At 33.2% G+C, this 21795-nt stretch overlaps 3 protein-coding genes across 3 annotated transcripts; 1 reads left to right on the forward strand and 2 right to left on the reverse strand.

Annotated features, from left to right (window-relative positions):
* Positions 1–149: 149 nt before the first annotated feature.
* Positions 150–6806, reverse strand: LOC130799949 (uncharacterized). The gene is made up of 7 exons (XM_057663253.1): positions 6357–6806; positions 5420–5606; positions 5085–5335; positions 4075–4189; positions 2497–2589; positions 1957–2100; positions 150–676 (listed from the first exon to the last, which is right to left on the reverse strand). The coding sequence occupies exons 1-7, from the start codon at positions 6722–6724 to the stop codon at positions 566–568; spliced, it is 1269 nt and encodes a 422-aa protein (XP_057519236.1). The 5' UTR covers positions 6725–6806; the 3' UTR covers positions 150–565.
* Positions 6807–8074: 1268 nt separating this feature from the next.
* LOC130799950 (SNF1-related protein kinase regulatory subunit gamma-1) lies at positions 8075–12668 on the reverse strand. Its single transcript, XM_057663254.1, has 6 exons — positions 12177–12668; positions 10514–10683; positions 9822–10007; positions 9475–9744; positions 9195–9358; positions 8075–8645 (listed from the first exon to the last, which is right to left on the reverse strand). The coding sequence occupies exons 1-6, from the start codon at positions 12382–12384 to the stop codon at positions 8345–8347; spliced, it is 1299 nt and encodes a 432-aa protein (XP_057519237.1). The 5' UTR covers positions 12385–12668; the 3' UTR covers positions 8075–8344.
* Positions 12669–17675: 5007 nt separating this feature from the next.
* On the forward strand, positions 17676–20816 carry LOC130799951 (protein OCTOPUS-like). Its single transcript, XM_057663255.1, has one exon. The coding sequence runs from the start codon at positions 18016–18018 to the stop codon at positions 20038–20040; it is 2025 nt and encodes a 674-aa protein (XP_057519238.1). The 5' UTR covers positions 17676–18015; the 3' UTR covers positions 20041–20816.
* Positions 20817–21795: the final 979 nt, after the last annotated feature.

The following is a 21795-nucleotide window of genomic DNA, read 5'->3' on the forward strand; positions in this document are numbered from 1 at the left end:
TATTAAATAATAAATTTTAATAGTGGAAAAGTGAGAATCATAATCCTTAAAAAAATATTATAAGAAAGTTAGTGGAAAAAAAAATTAAGATCGCAACTATTAAAAAAAACTAAATTTATAATTTCCAAAATATGGTCCTCAACTCGATAGACTTGGACCGGCTAATCTCGTTGCAAGGGAATTTTTTTTACATCATTTATCGATGCTGCCTATTTCAATAGGCATCTCCTCTAATGTAGCAAGAATAGTCTTTATCATTCTCCAATCTGGTGCTATTTCAAACCAGAATATGACAATTTCTAAATAAAACATTTTACACGAACCACATTTAAACAAAGCTAACCATAACATATGATCCCTACTTCAACAGCCTTTCCCGGCAGCCAGCGTTACTGATAATTATCCCCCGTAATACACAAGCCACATCGAGCAACCTCAAAGAAAGGAAGTCACACAAGGCAGCTGTTACTTGTTCCTCCCTTCTAAACCAAGTTGATGATAGAAAAAAATAACCAGTTTTGATCAACCAAACCAGTTTTGAAGGATTGAATTGAATTGATTTCCATCAACCAGACATTTCAACATCTTTAATTTCTCGATCACTTTGTGAACTGATGGATCCAAGCAGATCATCAATTCTTAGAGGAGAATTCCGAGCCATGTATTGAAATACGACCTGCAAGCATTTTTGAAAATAGATAAGAGATTGGACAAAAGAAAACATCCGGTCACGCTTGTGTTCCTTTGTCCTTTGAGTTTGCTACAAAGATGTATATTAAGGAGTTGTTTACTTGTTGGGGGAATAAGACAACAAATTTGAATATGTGGATGGTATTAGAAGAAAGAAAATGTACGAATGAGAACTAAAGAAAGAAATGAGGACAATTTTCATAAAAGAAAATGTTGAAAACTAACCAGGACGGATAAAAAGTAGGAAGTGTAGCAAATTAAGGTAACAGAGGGAGTATTATCCAATTTATTCTCCTAGGATATAAACTAAGCAACAATGAAAATGATAGTTGGTTAGTAAGATGACTATACCGTATGGGGTAGAGTGGGAATCACATCAAAGTTGGTTAGAAGATTAGCTTGGAGAGGGAAAGGAATCAATTAATTTATTCATCAACAAGTCTAATTGAGACCGTCTCACCATGAAATGAGTCCATATAATTAGTCAATTTCTCTAATTAATCACTTTAAGGTTGTAAATGATCACTTTAAGATTATAACTTAAGTGATCACTCTAAGGGGGCGTTTAGTATGGAGGATGATAAGAAATGGAATGAATAAGATTAAGTAAAGAAAATGGTATTAATAAGTGTTGAACTTATTGGTCGTTAGCATTAATATGGTAAAGAAAACATTTAAGTGATTTTTTCTTTCTTTTTGTTACTCTTAGAAAATGAAAGGAATGAAACAAGAGTAATCATTAACCCGAAGAAATGGAATGGGTTAAATTTTTTTTATACCAAACAATAATTAATGGGATGCCTTAACTCATTCCATACTCAAGTCCAAAAAACCTATACCAAACGGGCAACGATCACTTTTTGGTTATTAGTGATCATTTTAAGACAATAAGTGTACATTGGACCAACCTAATAGAGATGGTCTTCACCATAATATCATCTCATTTGAAAATTTGTGTTTATTCATCGCAATAAAGGGAATTCTACAAGAACTGCTGGCGGGCAACAAGAAATAGAACCATGTCCGAACTCTGAAAAGACCAACTAGTCATTTCCTCCCTTTAATTACCGGTGAATAAAGTAAAAGCATCTTACAAACATGCAAAAATTTATATAAATGTGTCCTAAGACAAACATATTAAGTTTCCGACCGTAGATTAAGCTGATAGAAGGTTAAAGTACAAGGCATTCTAAATTTTCAAACATATCCATTCACAAAATCCATCACCGTGTTAAATTATATAGTTAAAACACTTTCCCAACTGACCTTCGAATAACTATCAGCAAAAGCACGAGCACGGTTGGTTTTGTCTTGGTATAGTAAATCAGCCTTCTCAAGTTTACCATCCACAAAAGTCAGTCCTCCATCATTGATCGAAAATCGCAGAAGATTGCCAGGAGATAATCCTGACTAAAAACAGATAATCCAGTCAAATAAAGACCAATACCAGCATAGTAAACAACAAAAATTGTGCACATTCCCCCAATAAACACTCGCACAGACGCACACAGCTCACGATTTCCATTCCTCTTAACAGCCCATCACCACCCTCGTCCTAACAACTTATCTGTCCTTGTTTCCTATATTACATATATATATATATATATATATATATATATATATATATATATATATATATATATATTCCCCTTCATAATTTCTTCCCCTTCCCTTTTAATGAACACAATAGCATACTTTTTGATAAAAAATTCAGTCTTAACAATGTTCACCACTATTAGTTGTAATTTAACTGACACCTACACTACTATGTATTTTGGAATTTACAAGTCCATAAGTGCAATTAACCTTTTGTAGAAAGTCTTGATCTAGGCAACCAAATACAACAGGTGGATCATCTGAAGTAGTCACCTTCCCATCGTTTTGAAGCTCCAAGACCACCTGTTCACAATCAGCAAAAAACATTAATAATGTACTTAAAAGACATTATGATATTCTGTGAGAAACTATCTTTTATATGTTTTTGCAACAAACGATCTCTTATCAAAAACATTGTGCATAAACAAACAATTAACAGAATCCATCGAGTTGGCTGGTGTTTCTATTTTTTAATCCCTATATAGTTTGAAAATTCCATAAGGAACTACCTTATAATTTTTTTGCACAAAACTACAACGTTGTTTCATACAAAACTTTTAAGAGAAAACAAGTCAACTGGAAAATAAAAGCGAACTTAATGAATGCGATTAAGTGGCAACGTCTCACAAAAAACTTTTTAAAAGGTAGTTTGTTGCATAAGTTGTTAATAATGACAGTTGCTTGCAAAATTTCCAATGTATTAAGTACAAACCACTAACAAAATAAAAGCATTGAAATCAACATACAATTTATAAAATTTTTCTGGAGTAAAATTTTGATAGTTGTAAATTTGCAGAAGTGTTGGCTATTAATTATAAGTATTTGACGGAGCCAAATAATTTTGTTAGTGAGTTTTCCATATTGATCTGCTTCGGTTCATGTAGTTAAACCCAAATTGTTGGAAATCGGCTTCTACATTATTGTTGTTGACTTAAAACTTTATTTTCCACGAATAACAAAGATGAAGTTATCATAGAAGATAACTTAAACATCATTGACATTCACAGCCATGGTTTATGATTTTACGATTGTTACGGCCTATTTTGCAGTCACAGCAACGATATGGTCGAGATATAGTGATGCCACCGACACATGTAATGCCTCCAAACAGTTGTTAGTAGAGAGGCTATTTACTCACAGTCTCACACAAGTCAGAAAGCTAGCATTGCTGGCATTATAATTAAAGCTGAAAACTAAATTTTTTTATAAACAGGAGGCAAAGATTTTATTAAGTCAAAATTAAAATTTGGAAAATTCCAAGTGGTAACCCTGAGTTTTTAGCTTTTCCACAAATGTTTTTTAAATCCGCGTGGTGACCTTGAGCTTTCAACTTTTCTATGAGGTAAACAAAATGTTAAATTTTGGTTAAATTAAGTACTTAACTTGAATGGATTTCGAAAAATGTGGTTAATTCGACGTTTTTTTTTTTAAATGTCATTACGTTGGGTAAGAATAGCGTAAAGATAACAAACAAACTTCCCTTTTATCTATTACGTGGAAAAATTGGAAGGTGTCACTACGTGGATTAAAAAAATGTTTGTCTACCACGTGGAAAAGCCGAAAATTCAAGGTTACCACATAGAACCCTTAAAATTTCAAAAAACAAACACTGGATTATAAATCTGATACATAAAGAAATAGTATATTCAATAAGAACTTCAAAAGTTCTTGTCAAAATGCCAGCTCCTACACATCAAGCTTCATCCAGTGGCTTCATAGATGTATGATTCTAAAAAATAGCAGAAAACAGACTATGTCCTAACAATTATGTTGAGAGGGGGAAGGTACCTGCTGTTTGCTTGGAACTTCTCCTTTGTGATCTGTGTCAATAACGTATTGGCTACAATTCTCATCCTTCCAGACCAATGCCAGTGGTGTATTTCCTGCTTGATACTGTGCATGCCTAAGAAAAGAAGAAGAGTTAGGCTACTTAGAGATCCTATTAGGTAGATCAAGTATTGGTCACTAGTTAAAAAATGCTAGACTATGAAATCAGATACATTTTCGAGCCTTGGACACTTGAAAACTGGCCTCATCGTAGTCACCCAATCATTTTTCTCTAAGCTTCACAATAGACTTCCATATACCACCATGGATTACAACACTCTAATTTATAGCTCAAAGATAAAAATTAGTATCGAAATGAGAAATTAATTCAAATTTACACCAATTAAAATATATCTTCACTAAAAGCAGCAGCAAGTTCAGAGGCATGGCGGTACAATAGTTGCCACTTGCCAGAGAGTCAAATCGCAAACCAACAAAGAATAATAAAACAAGCTATTGCATGCTCAAGAAACCTTGATATGAATAAACTAACAAAATACCATAAACTGAGCTTTTGCATCTTATAAGAGGTAGCCTTTGAGAAGAAATGGCAACTAGCTTATGCCACCTCTAAGTATTTTTACCAATAGGCACTCTATCAGGTTCAAGTATAACAAATAAAATACGCAATGGTTAAAAATATAAGCCATCGTGTTTATTTAGTCATGGACAACACTGGTGTCACATGATTCGCTAATATCCTCGAGAATCGCGAATCGAGAAAAGCAAATTATGATCGATTTTGGGCTATTCTTGGGCAAATTTGAGCAAATCACAAATTCAAAAAGCGAACTATGTTAGACTGGACAATGCTATCAGCATTTACAAAATGAGAGTGTATGATATAAAGCAGCTAGGCAATCTTAGTTCAAATGTCTTGGTTTCCAACATATAAGCAAAATAAACAATGATCCCAACATGGAAACTTTTAAGCAGAAAATATACAGCGTATGGGCAGTAGAGGGTCATACTTGTTATAAAATAAGAGACCATCTTTGACGTAAGGCACTTGTCCTGTATATGCTGAGAGCAGTCCACTTTGGTCACAGTTGTAGACAGGAACTGGACTAAACCGGTACTTGTGGTAATACGAAGGCACTTCACAAGCTCCACTCTCAGTAAGCTTGGAATTCAACCAGAAAAATCTGAACTCAGCGTTGCAATCATAAAGAGGGTATCCTCGCCAGCAAACCATGTCAATTACATAGTAAGTTTGGTCCATCTGTCGTCCACATTCATCAGATAAGTGAATGAAAGCAACAAGCTGTAGGTGGAAAAACAAGAAAATAGAGAAAGACAGCTTCACCTCATGAAATATGCAATCAAGGATACAATACGACTGATCGAATCCAGAATTCTCTCTCGTTCTGGCTCCACAAGGTAGAGCAGATGGAAAATGATGCAGCACTGAACCATTACGTAGTCTACTAACAGTTGTCCCATTGATGGAAACCACAAAACATCTCTTTCCAGCCGGCCTAGCTAATACAAACCTGCAGAAGCACATTTGAGACATGAGTCAAGGATTAAATCAACCAAAAACCCAAGTTTAATATTTCAGAAACAACATCAAACGGTAATTGAATTAGATAAAGCAACATTCAACATTGGTTTGACGTCTTCTTACCCTCCCAAACCCTAATCATAGCTGTTATGAGCGGGATATATTGGGTATGACGATGATGATGAAAGTAACATTCATTTATATAAAATCCCACTTCCATTTATGAGAAGGTCAAATGTAGGGGTGTTAAACACCTCCATAGAATCCTAGACTGCGGGACAGTCCCGTTTGGCGACCACCTTGGATCATCCGTGTTGCCACCAAAATGGAAATACAAATTGATTGGACAAAGTGAGGTTCATTTTATATGAAATCCCACATTCATTTATGATTCAGTCCAATGTGATCAGTATAAACCATGAAAATAAAACCAAATAGAATGCAACCACAGCTGATAACAGGAACAATGAAATTATCAATTATAATAGTATACAACATTAAGTAAACACAGAACATGGAGTTTGCCAAAACTTTCCTAACCACAAAAAAAAAAGCAACATCTAATGAAAAACCCATGAAAAACACCATTACTGAAATTGACCAGAAAGGCAGACATTTTGAATTTAGAAGAATTTAACAAAAACCCACCACAGAAATCGGAAACGGAAGCAAATCAATAAAAAAAAACTAGAAGTAAAAGTAAAAAAAAAAAAAAAAAAAAAAAAAAAAAAAAGCAAACCAGTCAAGAGAGAGACCCTCAGGAACATCGATCATCCATTCAGGCAACATCAATTGCCGAGCAAACCAGCGACGAGATTCTTGTCCACGGAGTTTAGAAGCTTGTCTAACATCCTCAATATGATCAACTTGAGAAATACTCTGTTGCTCTTCTTCTTCTACTTCTTCCTCCTCTTCGACATCAATGGAGAACGAAGAAGACCGAATAGTAGGCTGATTGAAAGAAAGAAGGGTTGAAGCAAGACGGCGAGCATGGGATTGTGCATCAAATCGACTTTGTTGTTGGCGAAGAAGAGAAAGATCTCTCCTTTTCTGTTGGTCTGATATTGCCGGCCGTTTATACGCTCGCCGAATTTCGTGCATCGGCATTTTTCAAATTTTCGATTGAACTAATTACACTGCACCTCGATAAATTGAAAATGTTCTTATCTACCTAAGAAACTTGAAAATTTGGACAGAGAATTTTGGGAATATATAGCCGGTCTGATGAGAGGGGTGTCTGACGTCTGCCCATTAAAACTTAATATCTATTTGCCATATTTTTAATGGTTATTTATATTATTCGTAATGCATATTTACGTATATTTAATGTCTATTTACAATATTCTTAATGTATATTTACAGTATCCTTAATGCTTACGCCTACTTACATTATTATTAATGCATATTTATCGTATCCTTAATGTCTACTTACCGTATCTTTTATGCCCACCGCGTAAACGTGCAGTACTTACAACAATGTTTACTTACAACATCCTTAATGCCCATCGAGTAATTTACTCTACATTTTGTTTATGAGCCGGAATAATTAAAGATGGTCTCTTAAAAAGACTGTTAAATTTGTATATATGCTATGGTATGGTAATGAGTAGACCACCAAGAGCGAGGGATCATGTTAGAATTAAACCTGAATTTAAAAACAAATGATACTTATTTTCCAATTAAAATAAGATTTAATTTTTTCTCTTTGTTATTGCTAATTAGTATGAAAAGTCGTGTAATACATGAAGTTAATATTTATTAGTACATAAATACATATAAATTTAATTATTTTTTGGCTTTTATATGTAAATTAGAGGATATTATTTAATCTCATTAAACGGAAGATTTTTAAAATTATATGTTTAAAATTTGATTATCTTATATGATTAATGATTCTTAGTATTTAATTCCAATGACTCATTTCTATCATCACTTTTTACTGATTTAGTATTTAATCTCAGTTTTTTTTTCCAAATAAATCAAAATTTTTTTCTTTCAAAGTAATAAATCAAATTACATTTTTATTTAGGTATAAAGATTCACTCCACCTCCTATATAATAACATTTAATTAATTAAATTTCTTCATTCGTCAGCACTTTTAAAAAAGTGGCATTTATAATTTTTCAATATTTTTATTATATCGTATGATTGAATCAATTAAATTTCTCTATTTGTCAAAAACGTGATATTTGTGGTCAAATTTTTATCACCATGAGACTGATATGATATCATAAAAATTTATACTAGAAATTAATTCTCATTAGTCATTACCACCAATTAGTATCGATAACCAAATGACCGTTAGAGAAACGAAACGTACTAGAACATATTTCAGATAATCTCTTTTCAAACTTGTCCCCAAAGAATGCACCCATAGCAATGACATTATGCCCACTAACATGCTTAAAAGGCGATACGACTGTTGTGCTCTTTAGAGCTCAGTTTCAACAAGAAAATACGAGAAAGAGCAAACATTTGCATAAACACAATCAATACTTACAACTTACAAGACGATTTTCGTACAAGAAGGCTCATATCATCCGTTAAGATCATCTATTATTATTTAGTATGTCTATAATACAACGATTTCCCTTTGATGTTTAAGATGGCCACCTACCGAGTTCTACAACTATCACTTATTTAATTACCGTCCCTTCTATCTAGTTAGCTGATGAGCCGATTTTGTTATTAGAGAAACCCTTCAAAAGATTCCGTTGATGCTTTGCTCATACCCTACTATTTGGGGGCATTGGTAATACACCATCGAAGAAATCACCGAAGTAGTTGTGTGGCTCATGTACGAGCCTCGAGATGATGTCCCTAAGTGTAATGACCCCTTCAAGACTACCACTCTCGTCAACAACATAAATCCTATGGATCTTAAGAGAATCAAGGGTGAAAATTACTTTCTTGAGGGTGTCATCCTTTAGGCATGTAATCATCCCACTTAGTAGAGGTGTTCCTTCCGTATTATGCTCTTCTCTATACTTCTTTGAAGCAAGCAAGAAGTCCCTTGCTGTAATGGATCTGCATAAGGAGTTATAACATTAATTTCGAAGACAAATATCGGTTTTAAAAAAACTAAGGCTATAATCTCTAGGAATTGCAAGGAAAAAGGACCAAGTTCCTTCTACATTCAAACCATAAATCCCTAGAGAAAATTTAACTTTTATAGTGGTCTTGAATGAAGGATTATCGAGTCTGTTTCCCTTGTTTGTAAATAAAATGAGGAAGAAGAACAAAAAGAAATTGGAGCAGTACAACATAATTTCTTAGCTAATTCGCTTTTTGAATTCGCAATTTGCGAAAAATGGCTCAAAAATATCCCAAAACCAAGATTTACAAATCATGTGACACTGGTTTGAAGGTCAAATCCACTATCCTTAGTCCTTTCTATGAAGCAAACCTAATCCTTTTCACTCCTTCCCTTCCCACACCTTTCTTCCCTTTCATTCTTTTTGTTTCCTTCCACAAGTCAATGAAACAACCTGGGTAAAATATCGAAAGCATGTAAGAATTTTTTGTGCTTTCCGTTGTCAAAAAAATTCAAACAAACTAAATGACAGTATAACAGACCTGCAATCCTTGTAGATCTCAGGTGCAGTCAAAAGAAATTGAACATCTCTAATACTAATGTTACCAACTGCTTTAGCTCCATCACGTTCAACAACAGGAATCCCTCCAATACCCTTTTGCCTCATCAATTTGAAGGCTTGCAGAACAGGTTCATCCTCAAAGACCTAGAAGAAAATATATTACTTTCGTCAATTAAAAAAGGAAGATGTAGATCTAACGAGACAGCTATTGAAGTTTTACTTTACGAGTAATGGGCCTAATGGGATAATGTCCAATATACCTTAACTACTTGTTTAGAACTCATCAGAGGCAGACCAATCTCGGAGAGCTTCTTGGAACCGAAGTTTTCAAACCAATGAAGCCCGGCACACTCAGCTAACATGTGAATAACAGCAGACTGTGTGATGATATTTTCAATTTTTGCACCGCCAACAACAGGGACACTTTTCATTTTATACTTTGAGAGCAACAGTAGCACAGTCAACATAGAATTGGCATCTTGCAAAGCTAGGAATGGAGCCCATCGAAATGTACCTGAAATATCTCGAACCTGTTTACATAATACACAGTCAATGTAAAAGTTATCTGCAAGCAGTTCAATCACTGAAACACTTTAACAAGATTTACTTTAGTGTTCTTATACAGATCAGAAGCTGTAAGTGCCCCAAAGAAGTTTCCAGAAGTCATTGCAGCTGATCGTGGACTCAAGCTTTCAACACTTGTAGCCTGGTTCACTCCATTTGTGGAAACCGTAGCAACACAGCTATTGCTCTTTGGAGACGGTATTATTCTGTTGGACTCATCATCTTCCGACTGCCAGGAAATAAATTTATCAGGATACAATTATAAGAAATCAAAACATTGTGTCGATAGCATGATCAATCAACACCAAAATGTAGATCAAATCTTTACATTATCAAAATAACACATTATAAATCACTCCATACATCTTCAAAATTTCGATACATGCTCTATTGGTATCATCACCCCTATGATTGGAATGGTTTTTTTTTTTTTTTAAACGATTGGAAAGACATGGTTCCTTTAGACTCTTGAGTCTCAATCCCCCAGCAGTAAACAAAAAGGAAGGGAAAAGAGGTAACATTATCACAATGTTCAAATGAAGTGATTTTGAACCCTTTCATATCCAAATTTCCTATAATCAAGCAATATCTAGGACATAAAGTCTTTTCACTTCAAATTAATAGAAGGCCGCATTAATAGAATACTTTACCGTTTTTGAGAACTGAAGAACGAAGACTGGAACAGAAGAGAAAACGAAAGTTCAGCAAATACATCACAAATGCATATTAGCAAACCTGATGCAGTATCCAAACAGCTATTCCTGCAAACTCCACAATCCCAATATATCTTTCAATCCAAGTAGCATCTTCAGGTGCCTCAACATCAACAACAGGTGCACTCAGAATTTTATGCTCAGAAAGTATGCTTACAGCCTCAGCCAAACTGCAATCCGATCTTATTTCAACTGTAAAATACAATTGAAGTTTTCACTACGGAGTGTCTAGTGTCTACTAATACCATATACTACGCCACTCAAAGTTCACAGAAGCATCCAGAACGTAAAGAGTAACATTTCTTTAGTGATTAACCGAATAAAACGAAGAGAAAAGCTTTAACAATGAACCCCACCAACCATATCCATGGATTACTGAATATCCTTGCATTTTTCAACCATGCTACACGAAAAGGTAAACGCCCAAAGGAAATCAATCAAGAAGCATCGGAAACAAAACCCAAAATTTTACGTTAGACACAGAAGATAGTACAATCATTCTTCGTGGATTCATGTTTGGATAATGGACATAAATGACACATGCCACTTCTACACATTGAAGCTGGAATAGGTAAAACCTCCACTTACAGAATATGGGTAAGTTCAGGGATTAAATTACAATCTAAACCAATACTATATAGTATTATTACCAACCCAAATTTGTCCACAAAACAACTTAAACAAAAGCTTAGTTTGATGCTTAAGGCCACAGGAAACGTTATATACACTATCATGTCCCCTCACACTAAGCCCTTTCGGCTAGAAATGTGGATACAATATAACTAGCACTGGAAGTGTAGATGCAGTATAGACCTTGACCTTCCTTATACCTAGCGCTAAGTATTCCATTCAAAATAAGAGGTGGAGATTCAAACCTGTGAGGCAGTGAACTTTCGTCACATTGGCTTTTAATACCGTGTCGAAAGAAACAACCCAAGCAAAAGCTTAATATAATGATTGAAGCCCATGAATATATTTTATACTTTATCATGCCCCTTTAGACGAAAGGGATGCAGTATAGACCATCCTTATACCTAGCGCCAAGTATTCTACCTAAAATAAGGCGTTAATAAGATTGAATATGTGACCTTTCGTTATGTTGACTTGTAATATCAAATGAAAGCTACAAATTTTATAGAAGTCTTGTAATAATTTTTCTGGTTATTATTTTTCAATCAATATTTTCTTAAATCTTATTCGTTACTTTAAGAAAAATACAGTAACATAGGAGTAGGATCTTAATTAATTTTTTTCAATGCAAATTTTCAAAGATTTACTTATTCATATTCAACTAAATTATCAAGGATCAAACTAACACAATTTGATGACTGACACTAATACAGCATCTCCCGTCACTTCAACCAAAAGGCTTAACTGATATAAGTAGCAATTATAAAAAACCGGACAAAATATTTATTTGTTTTTTCTAATGATCATCCAATTACAACTTACAAGTATATTGCCAGTGTTTAAATTCCTGTTTCGTTCCCTAGTTTCATGATCGATTCTTTAAAGAAGTTTAACATACAATATCAATCATCTCTACTCTACAGATTGTTTCCAAACACAAATGGAATCATATCATGCATCATATACGATATCAACATCACACAAAATCAAACATTCTGGTGAATAACAATTCATCAAATCAACAACAGAACAAAAAGAGAGAAAAACAAAAAAACCTTGAGAATCGGAAGCAAGAGGAAAAGAAGAAACAGAAATATCTTCAAAACAAGCATTAAGTTTCTCAGTAGGACTGAGTTGAGATCCTTGATTATCCCAAAGATCCTCTACTTTCCTCCCTAATTTAGCTTCCGGACTCGACGATTCCATCACCATTTCTCTATCAATCTCATCATAATCTTCCTTCCTCCTTAACAGAACCTCCATTGATGATCAATTAACATGTAAAATATCCCACTGATCATACAAAAAAACAAGAAAAGTGATGATTGATTGATATTGACGATGGAGTATTTAATTGTGATGATTTTGATTGGAATTGTTTGAGAAAATGAGCACCGTTGGATGTAAGAAGAGTGGTTTGATTGAAGGTTGGAAATTGATAAGATAGGTTAAAATGTAGTGGGATAGCCACGTAAGGATATAGTCTAAAAAAATTGAGAGTTATCCGTTTAAATTTGTTCGGATTTTTGATGGCTCCCAATTTGAAGTTTACAACAATAGACTTATTTTCAATTTTTGTTTATCTCATTTTATTTATTTTATTTCTATTTTTTGACTATAAATTATATATTTTTAATTATTATTTATATTTAACTTATATTTTTATTTTTCCTTAAAAAAACTTAAATTTTTATATTATCAATATAATTTTTTCACTTTTTTATACAGTATACTCTCTCTGTTTATTTTACTTACACAATACTTAAATCAACTTTTACATTATTCATCATTCTATTGAGGATATTAATATAGAAAAAATTATAGTCAAGTGAAATATTTTTTACTTGTCTTGTGACATATTTTAATAATAACAATTTTATAAAAATTTTTTAATTATGTATATTCTAAATATAAACATCTGATAAACGTATTAGAATCAATACATAAAAAAGTGTTTAGGTTGCAAGTAAAAAACAGAGAAAAGTTATTATCGTGTTCACTATAAAATATAATTTTAAGACTCTACAAAATTAACAAGAATTTCATTTTTCATCCTTTATTCCACTATTGATGGCTATTACACCGCCTATAACTTGCATTAACTACTTCAAAAATCGACATTAATACTCAATAACACAAATATGAAATACTTGTGTCATTGGTGAAATCATAATACTATCAATTAATATTCATAGCAAAATTATAAAAAAATTAGAGTGAATATTACACATATTAGCACATAACTTGATATATATCATTAAAATTATTTATCTATGTATGTACAATGCACTTAATCCAAGACTACCCCATACGCTTAAAATAGTTTAACTTTCTAACAATTTCAAAGTCTATTTTAAACAAAACACAAGACGTTTATAATGAAAATTCGGCTTTGATACCACTTGTAAGTTATAACACTCTTGAGTTTCCGTCTTTTTATACGAAACCAAAATTGTAAGGGATGAAAGAAAATTCAGGTGTTACATTAAAAGGGAAATAAAATAAAATAAAATAAAATAATTCAATTGAAATAATAATGCAACTCTCGAGAAGTGAGTACAAAATTTGACAGCATCTCCATTGAAAATTAGAGGTATTCAAGACAATCATATATAATTATATGAGGACATAATGAGAGAAAGGCAATATTGGCCTTGAAATAATGTAACACGACGGAATGAATCATTGTCGGCTTCTTCAAACATCATACTAAGCACGGATCATGGTTTCCATTTAAGCGCTTGAGTTTTAAAGTAACAAGACAAATTTAAAACCATACCAACTAGAAAAGTTTTGCACCAGAAAACTAAACTATACAAAAAGAGGATATATGCCTCAAACTCAAAAAAATAATGAAACTATAAGCATTGTCAAAAATAAGTTAATTGCACATCACCAAATACACACGCAAAATCCCAATATGCAAAGCAAAGGTATCCCATCATCTGCTACTCAACTAGAGTGCTAGGTCTGTTTATGTTCTCATTACTGTTCATTGTAAGATCATCATTAAACGTATCATAACAAGGCCATACTTATCGCTTTTATGTTCTTTAGAATCGTAATTAATATTAGTTTTATGTTTAATAGTATGCCTAGATTTATATATGTATGCATAGAATCATTTGATATAAGCTTAGTGTGTACATTGTTCATTTAGGGTGGATGGAATGATCTCAATTTATGTATGAATTAAAAATGGTATGAATTTGTATATAGTCTAGGAATCACTATTAAATATAACGATGTGCAATGAACCTTAAATTCAAAATCTTTATTGACCTTTTAAATATAATGGAATTTTGAGATTAAGAGTAATTTAGGTCGTTTGAGTTACATTTAGATTTAATCTTTATTAATTCAGACAATATAATAAAAGTTTGAGAATTGAATTAATAAGGCCCTAAAAAATAGTTAGCAAAGATCACAATTTTCATATGGATCCATATGTAAATTGTGTTATTCCTTATGTTCCAGACTCTTTTTATGAGTGTTATTTAGAACCACAATTTCCGCCCTAGTTCATTATAAATAGCATTTCTATTAGGTTAATTTTCTAATATTGGTAATTTTAAACATGGAATTTTTCATACAATTTATTATTTATCGTGTGGAATAAGTAAATTAATTAAACTAGCTTTCCTGTGATCTATCCTTTAACTCCCTACATAAATATCGTGTGCTTTTAATGGAAATAAAATTTTACATTAATTCTTTTTGCCACAATGCACACTATAATTAGTAGCTCTCTGGTGCATCCATCTTTCAATAACAAGTAGTTTTCAATAATTTATCCATTTTGTAATATATTTGATATTTTGATAAATATTTTGCATAATTTTATCCATATGAAATTGGATAAAGAATCCATTTGTCCTCGTGTGATTTTTTGTTGCTTGTTTATTCAATGTAATTATTATTGAGTTAGTTAACAAAAAAAATATTTTTATCAGTTTTCAATTCTAACATGTTCACGTTATAGTTTTTTCAATATAATAATATTCTATTTAATTTAAAGATTTGATTATATGTGAATATGCATGTGTATCTAATATCTGTTAAATTCGACCCTAATTTTGGGTATGGGTTTAATTTTGTAGACCCAATGAATCTATGGTCGGGTTTAAATCCAAATAAAATAGTTTGGGCTTGTGTTTGGGTCAAGAGTTTTCAAAATCAGAGATATCCGATTTTAACCTAGACCCACTCTTTACACCCCGTCGACCTTAATATTGACCTATTTCCTAACACATTATGAGCTTTAACCTTTTGTTTTTTAAATTGACTTTAGACATAACTTACAAATCCATTTTACACTTAATTAGACCTTAAAAATGTAAAAATATTAGTGTATGAACAATTGTGATTAAATAAGACTCATTTATAACTCATTAAAACAAGGGATGGTCCAGAATGAAACTTGTCTCAGTTGAAGCAAGTATTAATTTTTCTAGGCCCTGCTTAGTTCACTCGGTTTTTTACTGATTCAACTGATTTCTACTAATTCAACTGATTTTAATGATTAAACTAACTTTTACTGATTGAAATTGATTTTTATTGATTGTCTTAGTTATAAATTATAACTTAGGTAAACTGATTATAATTGATTTTTACTGATTGTAACTAATTTTATTGATTGTAACTGATTTTTACTGATTAAACTTGTTTTTATTCATTAAAACTGATTTTATTTTTTTACTATTTACTTATATTTTTATTAAAGTGGATTAAACATGGCCAAAGAAAGGTCTTATGTTCAATTCTGACCTTATAGTCTATTCCCTCAGCATACTTTTGAATAAATAAGGACTTGAGATGTTCATGGGTCAAGTTTAGCTCAGAACTAATCAGCCCAAAACTATACCCATTGTTTTTGTTGGGCCTAACCCGAACAAAGACAAGACAAGTTACAGACTAAAAACAAACCTAAGAAATATAAATAATAATCATAAGGTACAACATGAAAAATCATGACAAAAAAACTATCAATGACCTACCTAGGACACGAAATAAGGCGTCTCCAACAAGATTTTTCCATACTCAAGATTTTAGAACGGTGCACCTAGTTCATGTCCTTCTTAATTTGCTTCTCCCACGTATTTTTATGTCTACCACAACTTCGTTTTTCATCAACTTGATGTTTTCAATTCTTCTCACACGTATTCGATTGTCTTCATGTGTACATGCCCAAACAATCTCAATCTACTTTCATGTATCTTTGTTGAAATAGGTGTAACTCTTAACCTTTCGTTCAAAATCTAATTTCTCATCTTATCCATCATGGTGTATCCACAAATCCACCTTAAGATAAGTATCCTTGCTACTTTCTTATGCAATATCATCTCAACTGGCTAACACTCTTTTCCTACAGAACAAGACAGGTCAAACCATGAGTGAGCCCATGAAAAAAAGTGATGTCGCTAATAATTCATGCAAATTTTTGGTAATGGTAAGGTTTGATCCCAGGCAACTTGTGTGAAAGATGACTAAGAACTAACTCAACTAAGTTCATTTTTTTACTCTTAATTGCAGTAATATTAGATTTTTAGCATTTTTTAAGTGTTGTCACTTGCCTACTAGAACTACCTATTAGATCTACCACTGGTTCAAACAACACCTCGATATAAAGTACCTTTTAATCAATTCGAGGGTCACCTTTCAGTGATTGCTCTATTTAAGGCATCCAACTCAAATTCAGTGCATTAAAATTTCATTAATTTTAAGTTTACTTTTTCACAAAAAATCATAAGTTCGATTCTCATTTAGCACTTTTTTCTCAGTCTATCATTTTGATATATTTCATCCATTTTAAAATACTTGCTACACTACCATATTAATTTTATTCATCGCTCAAGCTTATTTTATACAGTGCAATTAATAAGTAAGAAACAATATGGTCAAATGAGATATTGTTTGAATGTCTAATCACATACTTTCATAATATTAACTTTTTTATAATGTTTAAATGAGTGTAATTCAATAGCTAATACAATAGAACGAAGAAAATACTTTCTCCATTCCATTATACTTGCTACATTTGACATTTTACGCTATCCAATATGTTATTTTGATCATTTATATATTAAAATATGCACATTTAAAAATTATAAAAAGCTATTATTATGAAAGTATGCGATTAGATGATTCAAACAATATCTCACTTGACTATATTTTGCTTACACATTAGCCGCAATATATAAACTAAACTTGAACGATAAGTAATGCCAATAATCGTAATTAGAGGTATTTAAAATAGACTCGATGACTAAAAATTTACCCTGCATTATAACTGAATTCAATTTGCCTCAAATTCAAAAATAATTTATAATCATATAAAAATAATATAAACACAAAATTCGATTTGAAATGAAGCTGAATGAATATGTTTAATTGTAATATAACAAGTATTTAAGAAGAGAAAGAGTATAAAAAAGGGACGTTGTGTTATAGGGACAAGACGAGGAACAAAAGAGAGAATTCGTCCTTTTCAAGTGAGTAATAGTATATATTATTAGTATAGTATATGTCTAAACTCTAAACCTCTAAGTCCAAAAAATAGTCCCCCAAATCGACTACGCGTAACCCCATAAAGAAGAATTAAAGCATAATTCCAACCGAAAAGCAAACCTATACAGACAAATTGCAAGACTGAAAAAGTCGATAAAGAAAAAGAAAAAGAAAAAGAAAACAAATAAAGTTAAAGTTAATAATAATAAAGCTAAATCCATGTCTTCCCCAATTCACATTTCCATTCATGGAGGTTTTTCTAACTCTGTATGTTTAACCAATTTGAATACCCATTTCTGATTTCTCTCTTTTTCTCTCTAGAAAAATGCACCATTGTTTTTGATTCTTGAAGAAGGTTGTTTCAAGGGAGGGGATACTAACTTTGGTATGAATCCGATTACGGCTGAGCAATTGCCGCCGCCGCCACAACCACCGCAACCTCACCGGTTATCTACTAGCTGTGACCGTCATCCTGATGAGCACTTTACTGGGTTTTGCCCGTCTTGTTTATGTGAGCGTCTGGCGGTTTTAGACAAATCGTCCTCCGCCGCTGCTTCCGCTTCTACGGGTCGTAAATCTGCTTCTTCGGCTATTAAGTCTCTGTTTAAGCCTAATAACGAAAACACATTACGGGGTCGCGCCAGTTCGAGCTCATTTCTTCCTGAGCTTCGTCGAACTAAATCGTTTTCTGGGGGGAAAAACGAAGGGGGTTTTCTTGGGTTTTCTGGGGTATTTGAGCCTCAACGAAAATCATGTGATGTTCGTGGGAGGAGTACTCTTTTCTCTCTATTTTCTCAAGATGATGTGAAGCGTAATCCTGTAATTAATGAGAATGAGGCTTCTACTTCTGTTGTGATTGATTTCAAGGGAGAGGAGGAAGAATTTCATGATAATGATAATGGGGTTGAAATCCAGGTTCTAGAAGAGGAGAATGAAATTGTTGAATGTATTAATGATAACAATACATGCTCTAATGAAATGATTTCAGGTCAGAAAGCTGATTTGAAGCCAATGAAGGATCATATTGATCTAGATTCTCAAAATAAGAAGGTGGGTAGTAAAGATTTGAAGGAATTAGCGGGTAGCTTTTGGTCTGCAGCTTCAGTTTTCCGCAAGAAATTAAGGGGTGCTTGGAGCAGGAAGAACAAGCTGAAAAAACACATGAATGGGTCTCATAGTGTACAGGTAACTGTGAGTGGGAAAAAGGGAAATGCAGGGAGGAATTACAGAGATACTCAATCTGAAATTGCTGATTATGGGTTTGGAAGAAGATCTTGTGATACTGATCCTAGGTTTTCTCTTGATGCTGGAAGATTCTCGGTCGATGCTGGGCCTGGAAGATTCTCCATTGATGCTGCTCGAATGTCATTTGATGATGTCAGGTATTCTTTTGATGAACCTCGAGCTTCTTGGGATGGTTATTTGGTTGGCAGGACGTTTCCCAGAACGATTCCTCCCATGGTTTCAGTTGTGGAGGATGCTCCTGCTCCTGTTCTTGCTCCTGTTCCTGCCATGGCGGTTTCAAGAAAAGATGGTCAAATCCCAGTTGAAGAACCCAGGAGGAGTTCTGTTTCCATTAATGGAGATGAACCAATTCCTGGTGGAGCTTCTCAGACTAAGGATTACTACTCCGATTCATCGTCGAGGAGGAGAAGGAGTCTTGATAGATCAAGCTCGATTCGAAAAACAGCGGCTGCTGTAGTTGCGGAGATGGATGAATTGAAGAACGGTGGCGAACCGAAGATTCCGCCTCCTTGTGTAGATTACTTACCTGGGTCTAAAGTTGTTAATGGTGATAGGGATTTTAGGGAATTGGATTTGAATTTTAGTAATTCTAATTCACTTAGAGATGATTATTCTGAGAGATTTGATTTGGGTTTTAGGGATAATGCATCTGTGATGAGTGGTAAGTTTGATAGAAAGGGATCATCTAAGAAGTCTAGTAGATGGAGGGCATGGAACATTTGGGGTTTGATCTATCGTCGAGGCAATTCTAAGGACGACGATGAAGATAGGTATAGTAGGTCGATTTCAAATGGGGTGGAACGATCATACTCCGAGTCTTGGCAGGATTTGAGACGAGAAGGTTATGTCGATCCAAGAGGGGCGGGTTTTGGTCGGAATGTGTTTCGTAGTAATAGTAGTGTTAGTTGGAGAAACTCTTATGGATCCTTAGGAAGCATTAGGAATGGTGCAATTGAGTCTAATGGTCATGGAAGGAAGAAGAAGGATGAGTTTGTATTGGAACGAAATCGGAGTGCTAGGTATTCTCCTAAATCTAATCATAGTACCGATAATGGAATGTTACGGTTCTATCTTACTCCGATGAGAGGTAGTCGGAAGGGTGGCTCAGGGAAACCTAAGCCTACATACCCACATTCTTTTGCTAGGAGTGTGCTAAGGTTCTACTAAGTCTTTGGTGGTGTTTGGCAAACCGAACGGTTGATAGCTGATAGTTGATTAGAGTGATAGATTTGACGGGCTGATTTCATCTTATTTGATCCAACACGCCCACCAACCTCCTCGAATCAGTTAAGTCACGAAACAACCATATGAATTAGCTAATAATCCCGACCAGCTAAAAAACCCAAATAAGCTAAGTTACTAAACACCCCATTAATGTACCCTTCTCATTAATGCCTACAAGTTAAGAATTTCAAATTCATGTACAAGAAAACAAATCATGTGTATCCTTGAGTTTATTATGCTTAATATTTTAAAAGCACCCTTTGATTAAAGATCCAAGTTGGATGATCTTAGTCTTACATTGTGCAATCACAAAAAATTGTTGTAGATTCTTTATTGTTGGTATGAAAGCTGAAAAGTGCCTCTCATAATCACTAATCCTTGAATAAAACATTGGGCATGGAGGGGCTTAATTCTGTCCTGTCTTGTATGATGAAATTTCAGTTGGTTCCACTGAGAAAGGTATTTCAGATGTTAGGTCACAAATTGGACTGTCCTTATGTGGGCACTCTTCTGCCTCTAGTGTCCATCTTTTTATCATTTATTATACTTGTCTGTCCCGCTTAAGGCTCTAGCATTGCTATCAATGTCCTGTACTCGTGCATCGTAAATATGTTTATACTTGTGTTTAGGTACCTTAGTCGATATCTTACTGGTGCGGGACATGCATTTTTGTTGTATGTATGTGGTGAAAATCATCGGAAATAATCTTTTCATTCTCATTAACCATCAACAACAGTAAGATTGCGAATTTCAGTTTTAGAATTCTCGAATTGCTCAAAATGACTTGAACTAAACCCAAAACCGAATATTATTCGCTTTATCTGATTTGCAGTTAGCGAAAAGATTAGCTAATAATGTGCCATTGAATGGGAGTCACTAATGGCACGGTGAAAATCATTGGATATAATATTTTCATTATCATTAACAATCAAAATCGTAAGATTGCACAATTCTGTTTTAGAATTGTCAATTTGCTCGAGATGACTCAAAATAAACTCAAAATCGAATACCGTTCGCTTTATTTGATTTGCGATTAGAGAAAAGATTTAGCTAATAATGTGCCATTGGATGGGAGTCAAAATGGCAATGAGACGTTGTGTGTTGGAAAGCTTACATATGCTCAACTTCTCTGGGAACATCTTAAAAGGTGAGCCTTGAGGCGTGGAGGCAAAAAAAACTATCTACTATACATTAGAATTTAGGCAAAAAAAATTTCAAATTAGTTGAGAAAATGAATAAAATAATTTTATTACTCTATTAGAAAAAAGATTGCATAAATATTAAAAGTCCATTAGTTATGGCTAACACAAATAACAAAATCAGAAAGTAATAAATCTCATACCAAAAATAATTTTTAATTTCTAATTTTTCGATATAAAAAAATAACCTCGTAATTACTTTTATCATACAGGATATCAAATGTAATTAATATTGTAAAAACAAAAAGTATGCACAAGTTCTTATTTGAGATCGTCTTTACAAAAGACGTCTCAAGTTTGGGTCGACCCAATTTTTAAATTTTTTTTAAAAAAACTAAACTTTCTAAACAATATTTTTAACTTTCATTTTCAGTTTTTCTTTTTCTCTTTTCTGACAAAACTACTCATCTTCCTCTCTCAAACTTCATTTGTGATTTTCAATTTTCATTTTCCTCTCTCAAACTCCATTGTTGTTTATTCTCTATTTAGCTTCATCAAC

This window comes from Amaranthus tricolor, chromosome 14 (genome assembly GCF_026212465.1).
Source record: "Amaranthus tricolor cultivar Red isolate AtriRed21 chromosome 14, ASM2621246v1, whole genome shotgun sequence".
NCBI lineage: Eukaryota > Viridiplantae > Streptophyta > Magnoliopsida > Caryophyllales > Amaranthaceae > Amaranthus > Amaranthus tricolor.

Excerpts from the sequence above, each read along its gene's own strand:
- LOC130799949 (XM_057663253.1), bottom strand. The coding sequence starts at position 6,724 with ATGCCGATGCACGAAATTCGGCGAGCGTATAAACGGCCGGCAATATCA. Across the intron at positions 2,101-2,496 it reads ATCAAGACTTTCTACAAAAG|TCAGGATTATCTCCTGGCAA; the intron begins GTTAATTGCACT and ends ATCTGTTTTTAG. Across the intron at positions 677-1,956 it reads TTGCTGATAGTTATTCGAAG|GTCGTATTTCAATACATGGC; the intron begins GTCAGTTGGGAA and ends AAATGCTTGCAG.
- LOC130799950 (XM_057663254.1), bottom strand. The coding sequence starts at position 12,384 with ATGGAGGTTCTGTTAAGGAGGAAGGAAGATTATGATGAGATTGATAGA. Across the intron at positions 10,008-10,513 it reads CTGTTTGGATACTGCATCAG|TCGGAAGATGATGAGTCCAA; the intron begins GTTTGCTAATAT and ends ATTTCCTGGCAG. Across the intron at positions 9,359-9,474 it reads GTTCTAAACAAGTAGTTAAG|GTCTTTGAGGATGAACCTGT; the intron begins GTATATTGGACA and ends ATTTTCTTCTAG.
- LOC130799951 (XM_057663255.1), top strand. The coding sequence starts at position 18,016 with ATGAATCCGATTACGGCTGAGCAATTGCCGCCGCCGCCACAACCACCG.